Source organism: Actinia tenebrosa, unplaced genomic scaffold (genome assembly GCF_029948245.1).
Source record: "Actinia tenebrosa isolate PJP-AT-01 unplaced genomic scaffold, QUT_ActTen_1.0 PGA_scaffold0__85_contigs__length_37466705, whole genome shotgun sequence".
Taxonomy (NCBI): Eukaryota; Metazoa; Cnidaria; class Anthozoa; order Actiniaria; family Actiniidae; genus Actinia; species Actinia tenebrosa.
This window is the reverse complement of record NW_028292569.1, coordinates 17,963,175-17,981,152: the sequence shown is the minus strand read 5'-3', so window position 1 is coordinate 17,981,152 and position 17,978 is coordinate 17,963,175. Positions and strand designations below refer to the sequence as shown.

Genomic DNA, 17,978 nt, shown 5'->3' with positions numbered 1-17,978 from the left:
GATACTATATTATTACTTTTTCGTGACGTCATCACTTTGGTTTGACCGGCTTAGAGTGCACAACAAGATGGATGTGTTCAGACTCGGCAAATTCTTTTCAAGATATTTCATTAATGTATGTTCATTGTGTTCCAAAAGATGATTTTTCTGTTTGTTTACCCGGCCTTGAAGGAGTACGAGTCGTTTTTATACTCGTTAACGTCAGTTTTTTGGAGAAATTGAGGAAGAGACGTGTCGCTCTTGTTCCAACAACAATGAGTGACAACTCTTCGATGGATTACTTGATCAAAAACGTCCGTAGCCCAGCTCTTATTCGCCTTACTTCAAAATCTATTATAGGAGTAAGTAAGGTTTATTAAATATTTTTGTTTTGTATGAAATGGGCAAAAAATATCACACCTTTTACGAGTCGCGTTTGCGATAAATTCTCGTAAATATACTTCAATTGTGACTGTCCAAAAGACTATAAATCATGGGTCACTTTTGGTCATTTTAAGATTTTGCTTTTCCTAAATATCTGAATAACACATATTTGTTGCTTAAACGTAAAATACTCAAATATGTGAAAAGCAGCATTTACTTGATGTACCATATAAGATCCAATATGACATCAGATATGACACCGCGTGACAAAGTGAACTCGAGCGATATAACTCTTACAATTGGCGCAAATCCAAACAAATATGTATGTAGATTAAGAGTATTTTTAATAAACAATACAAGTTCATGAGTTTTTACCTCGTACAGGTCACGTAACGACTGATAGGGAAAGTGAAAGTCGCACACCGCTACACACGAGTAGAAAGCGACGCCATATTGGAAAACGAAACTCGCAAAGTAACTTGGGATACTAGTGTATCCTCCTCTGTACCTGTCCTTTATTCATTTGAGTACTCCTAAAAATGGAGTGCCCTTTGTACAACTGTCAGGGGTATTTCTCGTATTTCACTTTAGACTGAGTTTTATTTTTAAGATTATGGAGCGGACAGATCAAATTCAAAGTCTCTTAGTTGTTTTAGTATACTTCGTAGTGTTTGCCGCCTTTTTTGTGCAATTGGGCAGTAGCGTAGGCTTGAGCCGGCCGACGACAACGTTTTTTGAATTGACTGAATTAAATCAATGGAAAGACTCATATCAAGATAATTAATTCCTATTTTCTATCTTAGTATTTTGTTATTTTATTTGAAGATGTTCTTGCAATTATAGAAATCTTTCAAATTTATCGTGGATGCGAGGCTAGAATGAAAACACAAAAGAGATGAAACGTTTATGTACTTTTATGAGTCTTTCAGGTTTAACAACGCTTTCAAGCATTCCATGCATTCCTTCGTGCAGTATGAACTTCATGCATAATTAGCATAACTTCCCATAATGCGTTGTGCAAGCCTTCAGGTCTTAACAAGCATGCTGTCACTCGCTGTCACTCGAACGGAGTTTGTGATCTTCATGCCACCTGCAATAATGATTTCTAGGGATTTCGTCTCCTACCTTGGACTTTTGGCTTTCCTGGTTCAATTGAATCTCGGTAAGTATAATATTGACACTGTTTTAATTACTCTTTTTGCGAGTTCAACGATAAAACTTAAACTTATTGAACAAGATTCTGTCAAAAATATTCTGAATTTTCTGAGTATTCTGAATTTACTAAGATTGAATTTACCTCTCAACCAAATAGATATATAATTTTTGTCGATGTTTTCAATCCACAATCGTTTTGTGTATGGATAAAGTCTATTTAGAAGCATAATATTTCGCTTTTGCTAAGTTAAATTATAATTCGATCTCTGAGTTAGCCGTTCCCTGACTTAGATAAGCTAAGAGGTTTTTTCGGGATTCGATCTGTGAGTTAGTCGGACTCCCTCTGACTTTGATCCGCCCAGAGGTTATTAATTCAAGGTTTGATCTGTGCCCAGATTTCGTAGATTGAGTTAGCCGTGCTCTTTTTTAGATCAGCTAAGAAGGGTTGTTTCATGGTTCAATATGTGTTACAATGCGAATCGAAAAACCGTAGGCACCTAGAAATATTTCAAGAATGTTTAATAGCCAATCAGAATCGTTATTGTAATCTTTCCGTTATCTTGTAGTTAGAAAGTCAAGCCTGATGATTGGCCAAAGAAGAATAGAACATTCTAGATGTCCACGGTTTTTCGATTCGCACTGTAATGAGTTAGCCGAGCCCTGGATTAGCATAGTTAATAGTCCAGAAGTTGTGCATGGTTTTTTTCAGGTTTTGATAAAATTCACTATATATTTTATATCTGAAACGCGCTATCGTCAAAAATTGACTTCTAGTATTACCATAAGTAACTCTTCTATTTAAGAAAATTATAAGAGAAGTCACTGGAGCTGTGAAAATAGGAATTACACTAATACGCATTCCATTGTTTTCTTTTGTATCTATTTATGACTATTGCACACTGCATTGAAAAGTATTTTCCATTAATACCTTCTCTCAACTTGCATTGTCATATTCATGTCATAAACTCATTATTCAATTCGCAAAGATTTTGATCAATTTAAATGTTCTCCACAGCCATCGGCTTTAATTGCACCTTTGATTCGGACACATGCGGATTTGTTCAGAGTACCAATGATCAGTTTGATTGGACAAGACAATCTGGAAGTACAAACAATCCAGTTTCTGGACCAAACAGTGACCACACTTCCGGAACAGGTAAGTCCACCACGTGATAAAGTATAACACGCGCTCTGATTGGTTTAATAGCATAAGTTGTATGTCTACCACGCGACAAATTATAACACGCGCACTGATTGGTTTAACTGCATGACATACCAGTGACCACACTGCCGGAAGTGGTATGTATAGTACGTGATAAATTATTACACGCGATCTGATTGGTTGATTTAGTATTACACTTCGGTAACTAACTCGTAACCTCGCAAAGTACAGCAGTGGCGCAGCTCAACGTGGTCGAACTGAAAGGACGTGAAGGCGCCTCTGGCAGACGCTATACAGACGCTGTACAGTCAGCTCTAACCAGTTTAAATTAGTTAGGGTTAGTTTGAGAGGAGGGTCGACCGAAAAACCCTCGAAGTCAGACAAGGAACCAACTAATTCCGAAAGATATTAACCCCACACCTCAGAGGTGAGAGGCGAGCTTTCATAACCACCTTTTCCTGACCACCCACAAAGGGTTTCCAGTGACATGATTTGAACTCGTTTCTTGATTGTTTGAAAAGTCTCTTAAAATGTCTCAAGGGACGCTATTTTTCTGCATTTTTCCTACTTTATATACGCGGACAAAATTTTTGGTCTGTAATTTTTATCACAGTTGTTCATAATTCTGAATAAGATATTTATTTCCCAAGCAGTGTTCATGTTTCGGGAAAAAAAGCTTTTCTAAAAATTAAAAATATTTTTCATCAACAGGGCATTACATGTATATTGATGTTTCGGGAAGAACACTAGGCGACAAGGCAGTTTTGGAGAAAACTATTTCTGCCAATGAAAGGAACTGTTTGGAGTTTTACTATCACATGCATGCATCACATGGGACAATGGGAGATCTCAATGTCTATGTTGATGGCGTTAGAAGGTTTCATCTCTCTGGGAGTCAAGAGAAAAAAGCTTGGATGAGGGGAAAAGTGAACTTTAACTCCACGGGAACACATATTGTAAGTAGCATTAGCTGTCTGTCTGTCTGTCTGTCTGTCTGTCTGTCTGTCTGTCTGTCTGTCTGTCTGTCTGTCTGTCTGTCTGTCTGTCTGTCTGTCTGTCTGTCTGTCTGTCTGTCTGTCTGTCTGTCTGACTGCTACTATTACTACCCCATATCAGATTTTTTTCTCTTATTCACGACAGACATATAATTGCTTAACATTTCTTTAGGTTGCAATCGAAGCTACGAAAGCAGACGAGTTTTCAAGCGTGATAGCCATTGACGACTTTAACCTCTACACTTGTTGTGAGTTTTATAAGCTATTATTTTTATTTTTATTTAATTGATATGTTTCAGGGCTGGCGTAGCAGTTACATGAAACTCACTACTATTTATTTCAAGGATTTTCTTTCTGAAGCCAAACCAGCTGATCCGAAATAGTGACGTAGAAATGACGTCACTGCAAAACACTGAGGTGTCATGAAACCTGGGAAAAATAACCAGCCAATAAAACAAAAACAAAAACAAAAAATCTCGTCCACCATTGTAATAAAAATATAAAGCTCATAAGTAATTATGGTACTGTCATCATAACCTAATTAGCATCGTTTTTTTTTTCATTTGGTGGCCTGGAAGTGAATATTTTGAGAGAAAGTGACACTTCAGTTTTTCCTCGATTCTGATTGGTTAACATTTTCTCACATATCTGCTGGAAGAGGTCCAATTTTATTTATTTCAGATAAGCCAGAAAACGTTACTCTCATCCTCGAGACTAACAAACCAGGCAACACATTCCTGTTTGGAGAGAGGTTGTCATTCATTTGCGAATCATCAGCAGAGCCAACACCCTGCACAATGAGTTTTACATTCCCAGGTGTGAAAGACAGTACGCCAGTTGAAAGCAAAAACTGTTCCGCGAGATTTGAGATGCTGATTCAAAAATGTGGGCCCGCTATGCTTTTGTGTCAAGCGGTCAACGATGAAGGAGCAGGCTTGGCTAGTCAGATGCTGACGATCCAAGGTAATAACTCGTGTAGTAGAGTGCAATACACAACTTTCATAATTCAGAGAAAGTGAGGTCTTTGTTACCAGAATGGGAGGGAAGAATAGTGTGCGCATGCGTCATATGTGAGTAGAGTTCCCCGTTGGTTCTCCATTGGTTTTTCTCTTCTCTCTGAACAAAAAAAAAAAAATTTCTAAATTCCAGTGGCTATATCGGATCTCAAGGTATTATGGGACGCCCAGTGGGCATATAAAGCTTTGTGAGAGTAATGACGTTGATTGATAATAGCAGCTTACGTAAGAGAATGCCACAAAAGATATAATTTAGACGGCGCATTGTTCTCCTTTACCCATAAAAGAAAGACAGACACACGAAACCATAGTTATTGATCATAAAATTTGGCAACTGAACGACAACAACCCATACTGTTGGACAATTAATTGATGGAGGCCAGACTAGGCGTATTGATGATGATGATGGAGGTGGTGGCGATGGTCATAATGATGATATGATGATGATTATAAGATGCTTGATAATGATGATAATTTTGATGATCATGATGGTAGTGGTGATGATGAAAATTATGGGGATGATAAAAATCATGCTGATGATGATGATTATGATGGTAATCATGATGATGATAGAGATGATGATGTCGATGCTGATCAAGATAAAGGTAATGATAGTGATGGTGATGATGATGGTAATGATAATGATGGTGATGATGGAGGTGGTGGTGATGGTGATGATTGTGGTAATGATAATGATGGTAATGATGGAGGTGGTGGTGATGGTGATGATGATGATAATGATAACGAAGGTGATTGTGGTGATGATTATGATAATTTCTTTTAGATCCTGTCACTCTGGGTATCAATTCACAGCCGTCTTATTTGGAAGGGGCAAAAGTTTCAATTTTTTGTACCGCAAAAACGAACACAAAAGACGGATGTCCTCCACCCCCACCACTGACCTGGACAAAGATAGGAAATAGTGTTTCCATCAGCAAAAGCGATGTTGGCTTCGTTGTTCTGGAATTTGCAAGCATTACTATAGAAAATGCAGGTGTTTATCAGTGCACTGCTGAAAAAGCATCCGCTGGAAGTCCCCTTTTGAAGACTGTTAACGTCAATGTGTTTCGTAAGTTAGCTAGTCAAGGACTCGTACACCATGTTTGTCATCATGAAAATTTCAAAAAACGCTGTTGGTCGGAGATTTGAAATCTGAGGCCAAAATGAATTGCGTTTAGCTTTGTAAGCTAGGAAATGTTTTTGTGATTTCAATTTGAAGTTTGCAAGAAGGTATTCATCTAAATATGGAATTTTTGGGAACTTTATGGAACGTTGAGCGATCACCTGCGCTAGCTAAGTGTATTTTAAATTTTTAACGAGAAATCACGCACTCAGTCCCCCACAATTCCACTCGGTCTCAGATTTCACATCTACAGCCAACAACGTTTTTATCAAAGCCACCATTAGAAAACACGTTCTATCAAATAGATATAAACGATAAATGCTGATGAGGACGATAACAATGTGGTAAGAAAAATAATAATGAATATGGTTATGGGAAATCCCCCGAGATCGAACTGCAACTTGTTTATATAAGAGTGCAAACCATATATCCGTACAATAGTACTAGATAATCAATACAAAATAGCACCAATGAAACAGTTGAAAACAATACGAATGCATGCGTTTAGTGCTATTTCGTTGTTGTTCACAAATAAACGGTTTGCACTCTACCTAGAAAAGTACGTCGTGCTAAAGGTCTATAATAATAATATATTTTAACTATCACGTGTAGAATTCTTCCACTTGTTTTTACACCGCACTTATTATCCCTACATTCGAAATCAAAATAATAAAACACAATAAAAAAATTAAAATAGAAAATCTAATATATTGTTATTATTGATTTTCTTCTCTTTCAGACTTACCAAAGAACGTACAACTTCTGACCAACAAGTCTGATAACGTTTTCGTTGAAGGAGATTCCATTAACGTGACCTGTAACGCAATCTCCAACCCCAAACCCTGTACAATAAAGATATACTTGCAATTTAAAGAAATCTTCAACTCTAGTTCTGATTGTTCAGCTAGTTACGTGGCATCGAATATCGTTGGATGTGGAAAGCAGACCTTCATGTGCGAGGTGTCTAACATTGTTGGCAAGGCGCAAACTGTTTCCAAGGAAATATTTATACAAGGTATGTTTATAAAGAATAAACCTCATTTATCGACTAGCCATTCCGAGGTTTTTGGGGAAAAATATTGTGGAGTTTGCATTGCAGTGTATGGCTTAATGCCTAACAGGTTTTGCAGCCCAAACAATCAATAAGTATGTTGAGAAATCCAGCAATATTATTTTACTTCAAAATCTACTTTTGAGCTAAAGACCTCTCAAAATTTGTATAATCGCATCTCGTATGAATAGACTTTAGAGCAACCAGTGAAACGCGTTATCTTCTCTTTGAAATCAACGGCCATCGTCGTTAAGTTGGATCCCAATGGTTATCACCAGCGAACACACGAAACTCCACCACTCTTGAATTAATATTAGGGATCAATTAGGGATTATAAGGGATCAATTAGGGATCAATTAGGAAATAATTGGGATCAATTGAGTATCAATTAGGGATCAATTAGGGATCAATGTTTGAATTTGTATTTAGATCAGTTTTGTTTATTTCTTTATCCAGCATTTCGCATTATTTACACATGTAAAATGTTTAAAATAAATAAATAAATATTAATTATCAATCATTAATTTATATTCACTCGTGAATTGTTTAGAACTTAGAGTGGTTTTCATAAACCGTGAAATACACTTTAGCGCTTTAAGCACTACCTCACGCGTTGTATCTTCTCCGGGAATTGTCAGGGGAATTCTATTTAAATTCAAATTTCGAGTAATCAGCTAGTAGCCGTACCCTACGATAGTATGAATTAAACTATAATAAATATTTATGTACACATGCTGATGATACATCGTTTAAATATGACTAAAAAATGAGACAACCCAACCAAATTCGCTTCGTGGTCTAGGGTTTAGGGTTAGGGTTGTAGTAGTTCTTTGGTACCGAAGTTACCGAATTCGATTCTTATTGTCTTCACTTAATCTTTTCTCTAAGTGAGGAGAACTGTACAGGGGAGAAAGCGTTGCGTGACGACACTGAAAGCGGCTGTGGGGGAGAGTAAAGAACACTCTGATTCACTCTGCTTCTCGGGTTAATGAAAACCACTCTATTGGTTAGCGTACTTTAAAGTCAACAAAAAAAAAAAAAAATTATTATATATTAGAATTTTTATTAGAATTATTAAGCTCCGAAAGCTACCAAGAGCTGTTGTCAACATGTAAAACTCTTCGCGAATAACAAAATGATTCTTGTGACATTAATACATTTTCCCCCTAGTGCCACCACACCACTTGGCTACAACTCCAGTTGGACAATCGAGTAATGAACGATTAGAGGGTGACCCGTTTACCTTGACTTGTTCTGCATCCGGCTGTCCAACTCCTATCTTGACCTGGATGAAAACCGGAGACCAAGAAGCACTTGCACGCGGGAATCAAAGCACGTTGATATACTCTTTCGGTAGCTTGAGCAGAGAGAACACTGGATATTATAACTGTACGGCTGACAACGGTGTACTGAGACCAGTGACTACAGCAGTGTATCTTAACGTCTTGTGTGAGTATTGTTGGATAAATAGGAATGCAAAAGAAATCGTCTAATTCTATGGAAGGGCACGGCAAACTCACAGATTGAACCCTGAAACAACCTCTGGGCCGATCAAAGTCAGGGCATGGCTAACTCACAGATTGAACCCTGAAACAACCTCTGAGCTGGTCTAAGTCAGGGCACGGCTGACGTTAGATCGAATAAGAATTTAGAGTGTTGGGTCTTGTGGAGGGACGGATTATTAACAACGGAGGAAAAAACATTTGAATCAATGTAGATGCCGGAACCTTTTCCTCGCATATGATGGTGAGTCGAGGATTTGAACCTGAGAGGCCGAACGTGAGATTTGTTTTTAATTTGAGTTCTTTTTCCTTGTCTAGATAAACCCAGCAATACGAAAATCACCACCAACAGATCAAGCAACGTATTTGTACAAGGAGAATCATTGGCCTTGTCGTGTCAGTCGCAAGCGAACCCTCAGCGCTGCTCGGTCACCCTGAAGCGAGGCGTCCAGACACTGAGTCAGCAAACTAGGGCGGATTGTTCGTTAAGTCACGTGATAACAAATATACAAGGCTGCAATGAGGTTCTTTTTGCTTGCTCGGCAAGTAACACCGCGGGGAATAGTGGCGATATTAAATCCAGCATTATTGTGCAAGGTAAACTCGTCAATACGATCTGAAATATTGACTAGGAAATGACGTTACTGCAAAAGTGACTTGTCATGAAAATTGACCATTGCAAAATAAAAACATGTCCGCTTTTGGAATAAAAATGAAAACAATGGATCAATGGATCATTGTTATCAAACGCGTATCAGCAACGTTATTGGTTTTATTTGGAAATGTGACATCTCAGTTTTGCAAATTTTCTTGATTCCCATTGGCTAACACTTTTTTTCAGACAGGTTTGGCGGAGGTCAGTGTTTGACCACTAATTGTTGGAACAGATAATAAAATACCTTTTCTATTTCTTATCTTAAGTGCCTGCAGTAATCACTATAACTCCAGCAGGAGGTAATGTAGTCAGGAGTGAAAGTTTTCCATTAGTTCTAGCCTGTAACGCCAAAGGCTGTCCAACTCCTAATGTCACGTGGTCTAAGATAGGAACTGAGGTTTCTCTCGCTAAAGGCAATGGCGTCGTTCGATACACTATTGGTAGCTTACGTAAAAGTGATTCAGGGACCTATCGATGTGAAGCAGACAACGGAATCGTTGGACGATCTGTCTTTAGTACAATCGCTGTCAATGTCACCTGTAAGTACAACACTTAAACCTTTATTATACGAACACTGAAGAGCGAGCAAAATGCCCGTAACAGATATCCGTACCAGGTGTCCGTATAATACAGATAGTGCAGTGTCGTATGCGTACCTTGCCCTGACCGTGATGGTTTCTAGAATCTTGATCGGCTGATTTATTTCTCGCGCAATGTGATTGGTATGACAGTGCTGTGACACCACTTTTCGAACAGTGTGATTGGTCTGGCGAATCCCTTGCCGTGTCACGACCGTGTTCGTGCCGTGAGGTTTTCATATTCAAAGGAAAACTGCTCTATGACTTCAGTACCATCGTTGTCAATATCACCTGTGAGTACAACACTTAAACCTATATAATACGGACAATAAAGAGATCGGACCAAGTGTCCGAATCAGACAGGTGTTCGTATAATACAGATATGTCTTCAGTACCATCGGTTGTCAATGCCGCCTATGACACTTTAACCTCTATTACACGACCACTGAAGAGACCGGTCGCCGTCACCGTTTACTGCAGTTTGCGACTTTCTCCTAACTCAAAAATGTCAGCAGCTTTTAGTAGAATTAATTTTTCCTCCTCGCTGATCGAAAACATAAAAGATGCCGAATGATTATGTTTTGGATTCAGGAAAAAAGAAAAAATTATTTTGTTTTCAACCAATTTTTCGCGTCCTTAAAATCTGCGCATAGAAGTGCGCGCATTCCTTTTTTTTATACTTTTTATGTGTTTTCATTCATTAAAAAAAATATTAAATTCAATGTTCTTTTTACTTTCTTGGATGCAGATAAGCCAGAGAATACCATACTCACCACGAATAAACCCGGCAACGTAATCCTGCTTGGTGAATTGCTCGAACTCACCTGCAGCTCCACAGCCAATCCAAATCAATGCTCAGTAGTGTTTCTGAAGGGAAATGTGACATTGGCTACGATAAACAGCCACACTTGCACCGCTAAATACGTCTTGCGGAATAAAAACGGTTGCAATTTGGAAACATTTTCCTGCTTTGCGTCCAACTCCATTGGAAGAGGGTCATTGGTGCATACAAATGTAACTGCACAAGGTACGTACCTCATAATAGCGACTTTAAGATTTGCAAAATCTACGACGGCGACGTCAACCGGAAGTGTAAATAATTTCTCTCTGGGGTCCTGTTCATTGGAGAATTCATTCAAAACATTGTCAGTAAAGTCAACTCATCCACAGGGAAGACAGGCTTTGAAGACGCGAAACCCCAAAGTGAAATTATAAGTCCCTAATAATGTACTAATGTACAACTCTTAAGAACTGGTTTTGTTTCTTTTTTTTTCTATCCCAGCACCTGTCACAATGAGCATTTCTCCAGTCAACAACACTCTTGTTATGAAAGAAGGAACATCCCTTGATTTAACTTGTAAGGCAACAGGATGCCCAACGCCAAAGATCGTCTGGAAAAATTCCCGTCATGCTAAGTCTTACATGGAAGTCACTGGACATTATCTGGCGCATAACTTTACCAGTGTTGACAAGCAACATATAGGACATCATATTTGTATTGTGGACAATGGCATTGTTGGTAGTCCAATCAATAGATCAATTTTCGTTAACATTACTTGTAAGTAATTGAAAGTCGATTTTGGTTTTCATTGTTCATTGTCAACACTCATTCGGAAGTCGATTTTGGTTTTCATTGTAAACACTCAGTTTCCGGATTTTATAATGACGTCACGATTTGTTTACATCGGCTAAAATGATAGAAATTTTGGGCTAAATTTAAGCTTAATTCTCTTCTTTCGAGATATTTAGCGTAACATTTAGTTGTTCTTGCCCTCACCAGCTCATTAACCTAATTTCATTGTGATTTAAGACGTGCTGTTGTCATTCCGCCCGCCTCCAGCAATCATGGTCCCTAGCGTTAAAACGACAGTTTTTGATGTGATGTCATTATGAAATCTGGCAATTGCAAACTTATATTGTCTGGTCAAAAAAATACAACATACAACAACAATGCTTTTTGCAACTAAGTTTATAAAAAGAAAGCCACGATCATAATGTTACCAAAACTATAGCGGCTTTGCACCATCACGTGACGGCAGCCATGACAGGAGGCAGGAACAATTGAATCTGGTCTCATCTGATTTACATCCTGTCATGGCTGGCATCACTTGATGGTGCAAAGACTCTGTAGACCCCATGAGGAATTGTTTTGGGAACAAAACAATTGTACATTAGGAAAAACCGCTTTTGTTCCCCAAAACAATTCCTTTGAGGACTCAGCGCAAGGGGTCTATACTTTATCTTGTATACACAATTTTTGATTTTCTTATTAGATGGGCCATTTATAAAAACATTGCCTACACAACCAAAAGTCACACTGTACGAAAATGAGCAAGTTGATTTTACCTGCGAAGTGGATTCAAATCCTCCTGCAGTAACTATCTGGACTAAAGACACAGACAACAGCATAATAGCACGAGGAGAACGGCTTAAAATATCGCCTGAACAGAGTGTTGCGGGAAACTACACATGTACAGCTACTAATGGATATGGTTTGACTAAGAGGGCAACGTTCACTCTTATAGTTAAAGGTATCTTGATTATTATTATTATTAGTTAATATTATTGTGTTGGATTTTGAAGTCTTTGGGCGTCATCATGTTGCGACAATCCTGGACAAAAGTCATTGGGACACTTGAAAAGTCAGCGCTAAATTTTTAAATATTGTCTTAATATCCATAATTTCTCAAGTTTACACGCCATTTCACCAATGAAGCTCCCTCCTCCCCCAACTCAATGTTGGTCAAACCACACATCATCCCAAACGCCCCGTTTGCCCCAACATTGATTTGGGGGAGGGGGGGGATGTATTGTGAAAAACAATGATACTGGTCTACATAGTAAAAATACTTTTGCAATAGGCTTACATACAAAAATACCTTTTTCACAGTTACTAAAAATAGACCCCTCGAGTCCCGAGCGGAATTGTTTTGGGAGACAAAACAATAGGCCATCTTTTCTAATGCAAAAAAAAAAAAAAAAAAAAGAGGAAAACCACTTTGGCATATATATTTACATTAATGAAAAGGTGTAATGCTTATTTACTGTTTGTGGTGTTTTGGTATCTTATTAGCTTGCCAGAACAATAAATGCAAGTCCAATACCTCATGCATCAGTCAAGGTACCACATACTACTGCAACTGTCCCAAGGGACTCACTGGAAGACTATGCGACGAACTAGGTGAGGAAATAGACTGCAAATATCTGATGTTTGATTTTGCCTCCCGTCCTGATTTAGTAGCGGACGGACATCTCAAATAATAAGGATTTTTTTTTCCTTCTTCCACAAAAATCAAATTCTAAATTCAAGTTAAATGTGTTGGTTGCCTTACATTAACAAGTGGGTTGCAAAACGTGAAGGATTTTACGTTCACTATAAAGTGGTAAATTGCATTAATATTTCTTTAGAGTATTAGATCTTTTAATGAATAAATTGGCCAGTTAGCGGATGGGAATCAAGCTATAGCTTGTGAGCAGATAAGAGTTATTTGGTGAATATATAAAAAATATGTGCATGAGCTAGCACGCGTGAGCAAGCCACAGAAAGTATATGAACGAAGGGAGTGAATGAGGCAATAAATCCAAATCCTAATCTCTTAATTTTATTCCCATTTTTAGATCCATTCAAATCCAAATTCACCATAACACTCTACATAGTTAATATCGATTGGATCGAAGACTATAAAGACACAGGAAGCCCAGCGTACACACAGGTCGAAGACAAAATTTGTTCGGAGGTAAGTCTATTAAGAGCTTTTTGGAGACACTGGTGAAAAACGCACTGCGCATGCGTTGAAAAAAAAATGGCGAACAATATCAGTTTATCACATCTAAAGGTATGCCTTATTTTAACCGACAAGGCTATTTCTTAAATATTCGTTTTGAAATTTTACAAATATTTTTCAGATTTCTTTACATACAATCCGACCATGTGATTATCTGCAAATTAGCCATGCTGCATGGATGTCGACGTCGGGCCGCTAGTGGCGACATTTTCAAAGATAATTTTTGCTTTTGGATAAACAAAAAATTTTTTTTGTATAAATCAGCTGTGTATCACAATCGAAATTATCTTGCTATTGCGAAAAGGAAAACCTTAAGTTTTCAGTATTTTTCTTAAGTTTTGCGATTTTGTAAAACAATTAAAATACTGGCATCAAAAATATGAGTTGCCCTTAGTTACGTACGCCATCTCCGAGCGTGCGCAGTGCGTTTTTCACCAGTGTCCTTTTTGGATGTTTTTTTTTTTTGTCTATCGGAAAGTTTAGGTCACGTTATAATGACGAAAAACTCGGGGTATGGTTAGAATCTTTTCATTTATTGATGGGGAAAGTTGTTAACCGGTGAATTCGCATTTTACCACTGTGAGAGGGGTACTCTTTCCCTTTTTAGTTTAGGGATGTGCCGCTGAGCCCACTAAACCCTGAACCTGTTCCAGAGTAAAATCGCTGAAATTTATACCCTGTTCCAGAGCAAGATCGCTGAAAATCATACCCTGTTCCGGTATTGCGAAAATGGATACCCTGTCCCAGAGCGAGCGTGATTTTATATACCCTGATCCAGAGTAGAATCGCTGAAAACCATACCCTGTTTGGCGGCATGTACCAGTATAGCAAATATAGGGGGGTACAGGGGAAATTGCTTCGTGTAATCGCGTATTTTAGCCTCTATTTAGGGGCAACTCCCAGCATCATGACATAAATCTAGGTTATTATGGTTGTTTTTATTTTAGAAGTTGACCCAAACCAAATTTTGTTTCTTGTTCTTTAGATGCAACGCCTCTTCAGTGATGAACTTTCCAAATGCGAACTCATAAGTCTACGGTAATGAAATATGCTGTTTGTAGATCAGGATCGGGTCGGATTTCACAATGTTTTAATTTTCAATTGTACGTATTTCTAGTAAGGGAAGTGTTATTTCTGAAACCCGACTGACTTTAAAACAAGACAAGTATAGCAGTGAAGTCCTTGGCGTCGTCAAAGCAGAAACAGTCAACGATACTTTGGGACCCTTGATTCTCGACCAATCAGCACTGATCACAAGAGTTGAGCCTTACAGTAAGTTTAATAGACAATAGGGGCTTTGCTTCGTCACCTGATGGCAGCCATGACAGGAGGCACATCAAAAACTGAATTCTTCCTCATGTAAATCAGATTAGAACAGAATCAATTGTTCCTGCCTCCTTTCATGGCTGACATCACGTGATGGCATAAAGCCTCTATGAGTGGTTTTGCACTACCACGTCACGGCAGCCATGTTAGATGGCATAAAAAACACGATCGTTTTACATAATAAAAATAATTCAATTCACAAGGGCAAAGGGATTTTATTGTTCTGCCATCTAACCACATGCAGGGCAAGCTGTATTATGGGAACGGGCAGGTGATGTTGTAAAATCTCTTTGTATTTTTGAGGTAGTTTCACGTGACTTGTAACCCCTTGAGCTATAAAGGGTCACCTGACCTGTTAGTGCAAGTCGCCCACTAGCAAAGTTTCCTTGTTAGCAGCCCCTAATCACAGGCTATCTACCCGAGATATGACTGCTTACATTCTCGTTGCAGGTTCATTTTGCGGTGAACAGCCATGCAAATTCGACGGCACGTGCTACGAACAAGGAGACGGATACAGATGTGATTGTAAACTATTTCGGTTTGGAACACAGTGCGAAAAAGGTAAAGAAGTGGTAGATAATTCTCAGGGTTAGTCTGTATTTTTCCTCCGTTACACACCGAATCGAAAGATGGCGACAGATTTGAATTACTAAGCATCACCATTATTATCATCATCGTCATCAGCATCGTCATTAGCATGTCATTAGCATCATCATCAGCAACGTTATCATTATCATCGCCATCATGACCAGCAGCAGCAGCATCGTCGACATAATCATATCAGCATCGTCATCCGCATCGTCATTAACATCGTCCCTAACATCATCAGCAACGTTATCATTATGATCGTCATCATGATCAGCATAACAGCAGCATCGTCATTGTCATGGGCATTGTCATTAGCAATGTCATTAGAATCATCATCATCTTCAGAAGCAGCAGTACAGGGCCGTAGCCACCAATTTGGTTCAGTTTTCGAGAGCTTTCGCGATTTTTTTACATTTTTTATATTTTCCTTATATTTTTTTCATGAAAGCCGGCCCGGTTGAAAGCGGTCCAAGCGTACCGGTGGCTAAGGTCCTGCATTATCATAATCTCCAATGTCAGCATTACCAGTGGCTACCATATTCATCATCATCATCATCATCATCATCATCGTCATCAATGAAATTAAAAATCAAATCTTAAATCAAGATATTGCTCATTATTTTTTTCAAGTAATAATACCCTTAGAGTTACAAAATAGCTTAGACCTGCATGTCGTCCGTCGCTATCATACACCTTATTGGCTAATATCACCCTACAATATTAATGTTTATTTCTTCTTCCCTCAGGCATTGGGTTTATTCCTGGGGTGGCCGTCATCGTTATTGGAAGTATTCTCTTAGTAGTCATTATTTGTTTAATCGCTTATTGCTGGAGACGAGCCAAGAGAGGCACCTTTGCTAAAGGTATTTGTTTGCAGAATAAATGCACAAAAACTATCGCCACCGAAACCATAACCCGTTCCAAAGCTCAGACAATAACTGGACCGAAATTTAAAACCATTTTGTAAACTGATAAATATATTTTTTTCCTTGTTCATAGAATCTGAGGAAGTACATGTCAAAACGTAAGTAACTGATAAAGAAAAGTAATATAAAGATGTTGGTTAAAAATAATGCAACATTGGATTCATGTAATCCCCTTTTGACACTCCACATTCCTAACTCTCTACACTCCTCCACACTCCACACTCCACACTCCACACTCCACACTCCACACTCCACACTCCACACTCCACACTCCACACTCCACACTCCACACTCCACACTCCACACTCCACACAAATATGTTTATTCTCCCAAATAAGGAAATTTTGATAGTTTTAATTATTCAAAGTGCCTGAATAATTAGCCATTTTGAAACCGTTCTATACTCTTTTGGTTGGATTTTACTTGACGTCATTTCCTGTCTCGTGCGGAATCATGTTCATTAGCTGAACCACAAGTTTTCAATAGAATTTTTTCTGTGGACAGCACATGATGGCAAGTGTTTGACCACTATTTGGGTGCAGATAATGAGATTGAAAGACTTTTTTCGATTGAAACCCAGCAATCTACTTTTAAGCTTCTAGGTGTAATCTTCTATCTCAGACTGTGCCATTTTCTTAACACTGCTTTATTCTTTAACAGTTGCACATTAAAAAACATATGAATAAAAATACAACTTGATGAACATCTTATTCCCAAAGCAATGACACGTGATCAGTAAGCTATTTAAGAGAGCTTTTGTTTGTACTTTCCTCGTAGACCTCTTAAAAAGGAAACAAAATCGCCACCTGAGGATCACGACATGTCTGTCAACAACGTTTATGTCAGCGTTGCACAAGACGACAAAGATGACAAAGAAACCGTAACTAAGCAACCACTACCGGAAGATCCCTATGACGAAGCGACGAAGCTTTGACTTGCTCAACGAGCAAAATCTTTGAGAAAGAATAGAGCCTTAAAATGTCGGTTCGTTTGCTTGAATAGATGTAAAACAAATACTTTTTGTGTGAAAATTAAAAATTGAAATGTGGCATGCGTTTGAGATTCATACAATGTATATAGTCCATCGTGCAAATTTATAGAAACAACTCTGCAAAAACTGTAGATAGTTGATAGTGATAATAGTAAGAGGAAGAGCTAAGGATACTTATATTTGAAACTATCGAGAAAAGAGAAGGACAGAAGGAAATAACATAACGATATATGCTAAAAATAAATAATTTTGGTTAATAAATAAATCAAAGGTAACCCATGGTAAGCTTGTGAAGCGTTTTTGAGTACCAATCAACTAAGATGATAACAAATGACACTTGGTGACTCATTTCATTGTGGGTACTGTGACCCGAGTAGGCGATACTCGGAGTTATGTTTTGCAAACAAACAAACTGTTGTCTTTATCAATTAAATTCTTCGCTTCTGATTGGCTACAATCCTTTCTTTTCCGACTTCTGGTTACGAAAGTTTTCTACGAGATTATTTTGGGCCTAGTCTAATCGATCCAATATTTTCGGATTCTTCTTCCAACGTGATGATAATACGACAATCTCATATCTCAAGGTCCAATAAAAAGAGCGTAAAGTAAACTAAGAATACTCAGAATATGCTGCTGATTACATCTAATCATTATGAAGTGATCGAAAATCCAAAATGGCTTCCTCTGCAAAGGCAACGTTCGTGGATTTTTCCAGTGACGTCAATTGGCGAATACAATGGATTCCATGGTTACGTTAATTAC

General features: G+C 38.2%; 1 protein-coding gene across 2 annotated transcripts; it reads left to right on the top strand.

Annotated features, from left to right (window-relative positions):
• Positions 1-1,000: 1,000 nt before the first annotated feature.
• On the top strand, positions 1,001-17,489 carry LOC116304112 (hemicentin-1). 2 transcript variants are annotated; one of them, XM_031713775.2, is made up of 21 exons: positions 1,001-1,525; positions 2,534-2,674; positions 3,392-3,636; positions 3,848-3,923; positions 4,357-4,638; positions 5,476-5,760; positions 6,554-6,829; positions 8,036-8,314; positions 8,686-8,964; positions 9,289-9,561; positions 10,349-10,627; positions 10,883-11,158; positions 11,874-12,131; positions 12,674-12,781; positions 13,219-13,337; positions 14,371-14,423; positions 14,503-14,657; positions 15,162-15,272; positions 16,046-16,162; positions 16,299-16,323; positions 17,003-17,489. In XM_031713775.2, the coding sequence occupies exons 1-21, from the start codon at positions 1,372-1,374 to the stop codon at positions 17,157-17,159; spliced, it is 3,948 nt and encodes a 1,315-aa protein (XP_031569635.1). In that variant the 5' UTR covers positions 1,001-1,371; the 3' UTR covers positions 17,160-17,489. The 2 variants fall into 2 exon arrangements, with proteins under 2 accessions (XP_031569635.1, XP_088890293.1); XM_089034167.1 differs by lacking the exons at positions 10,349-10,627; positions 10,883-11,158.
• Positions 17,490-17,978: the final 489 nt, after the last annotated feature.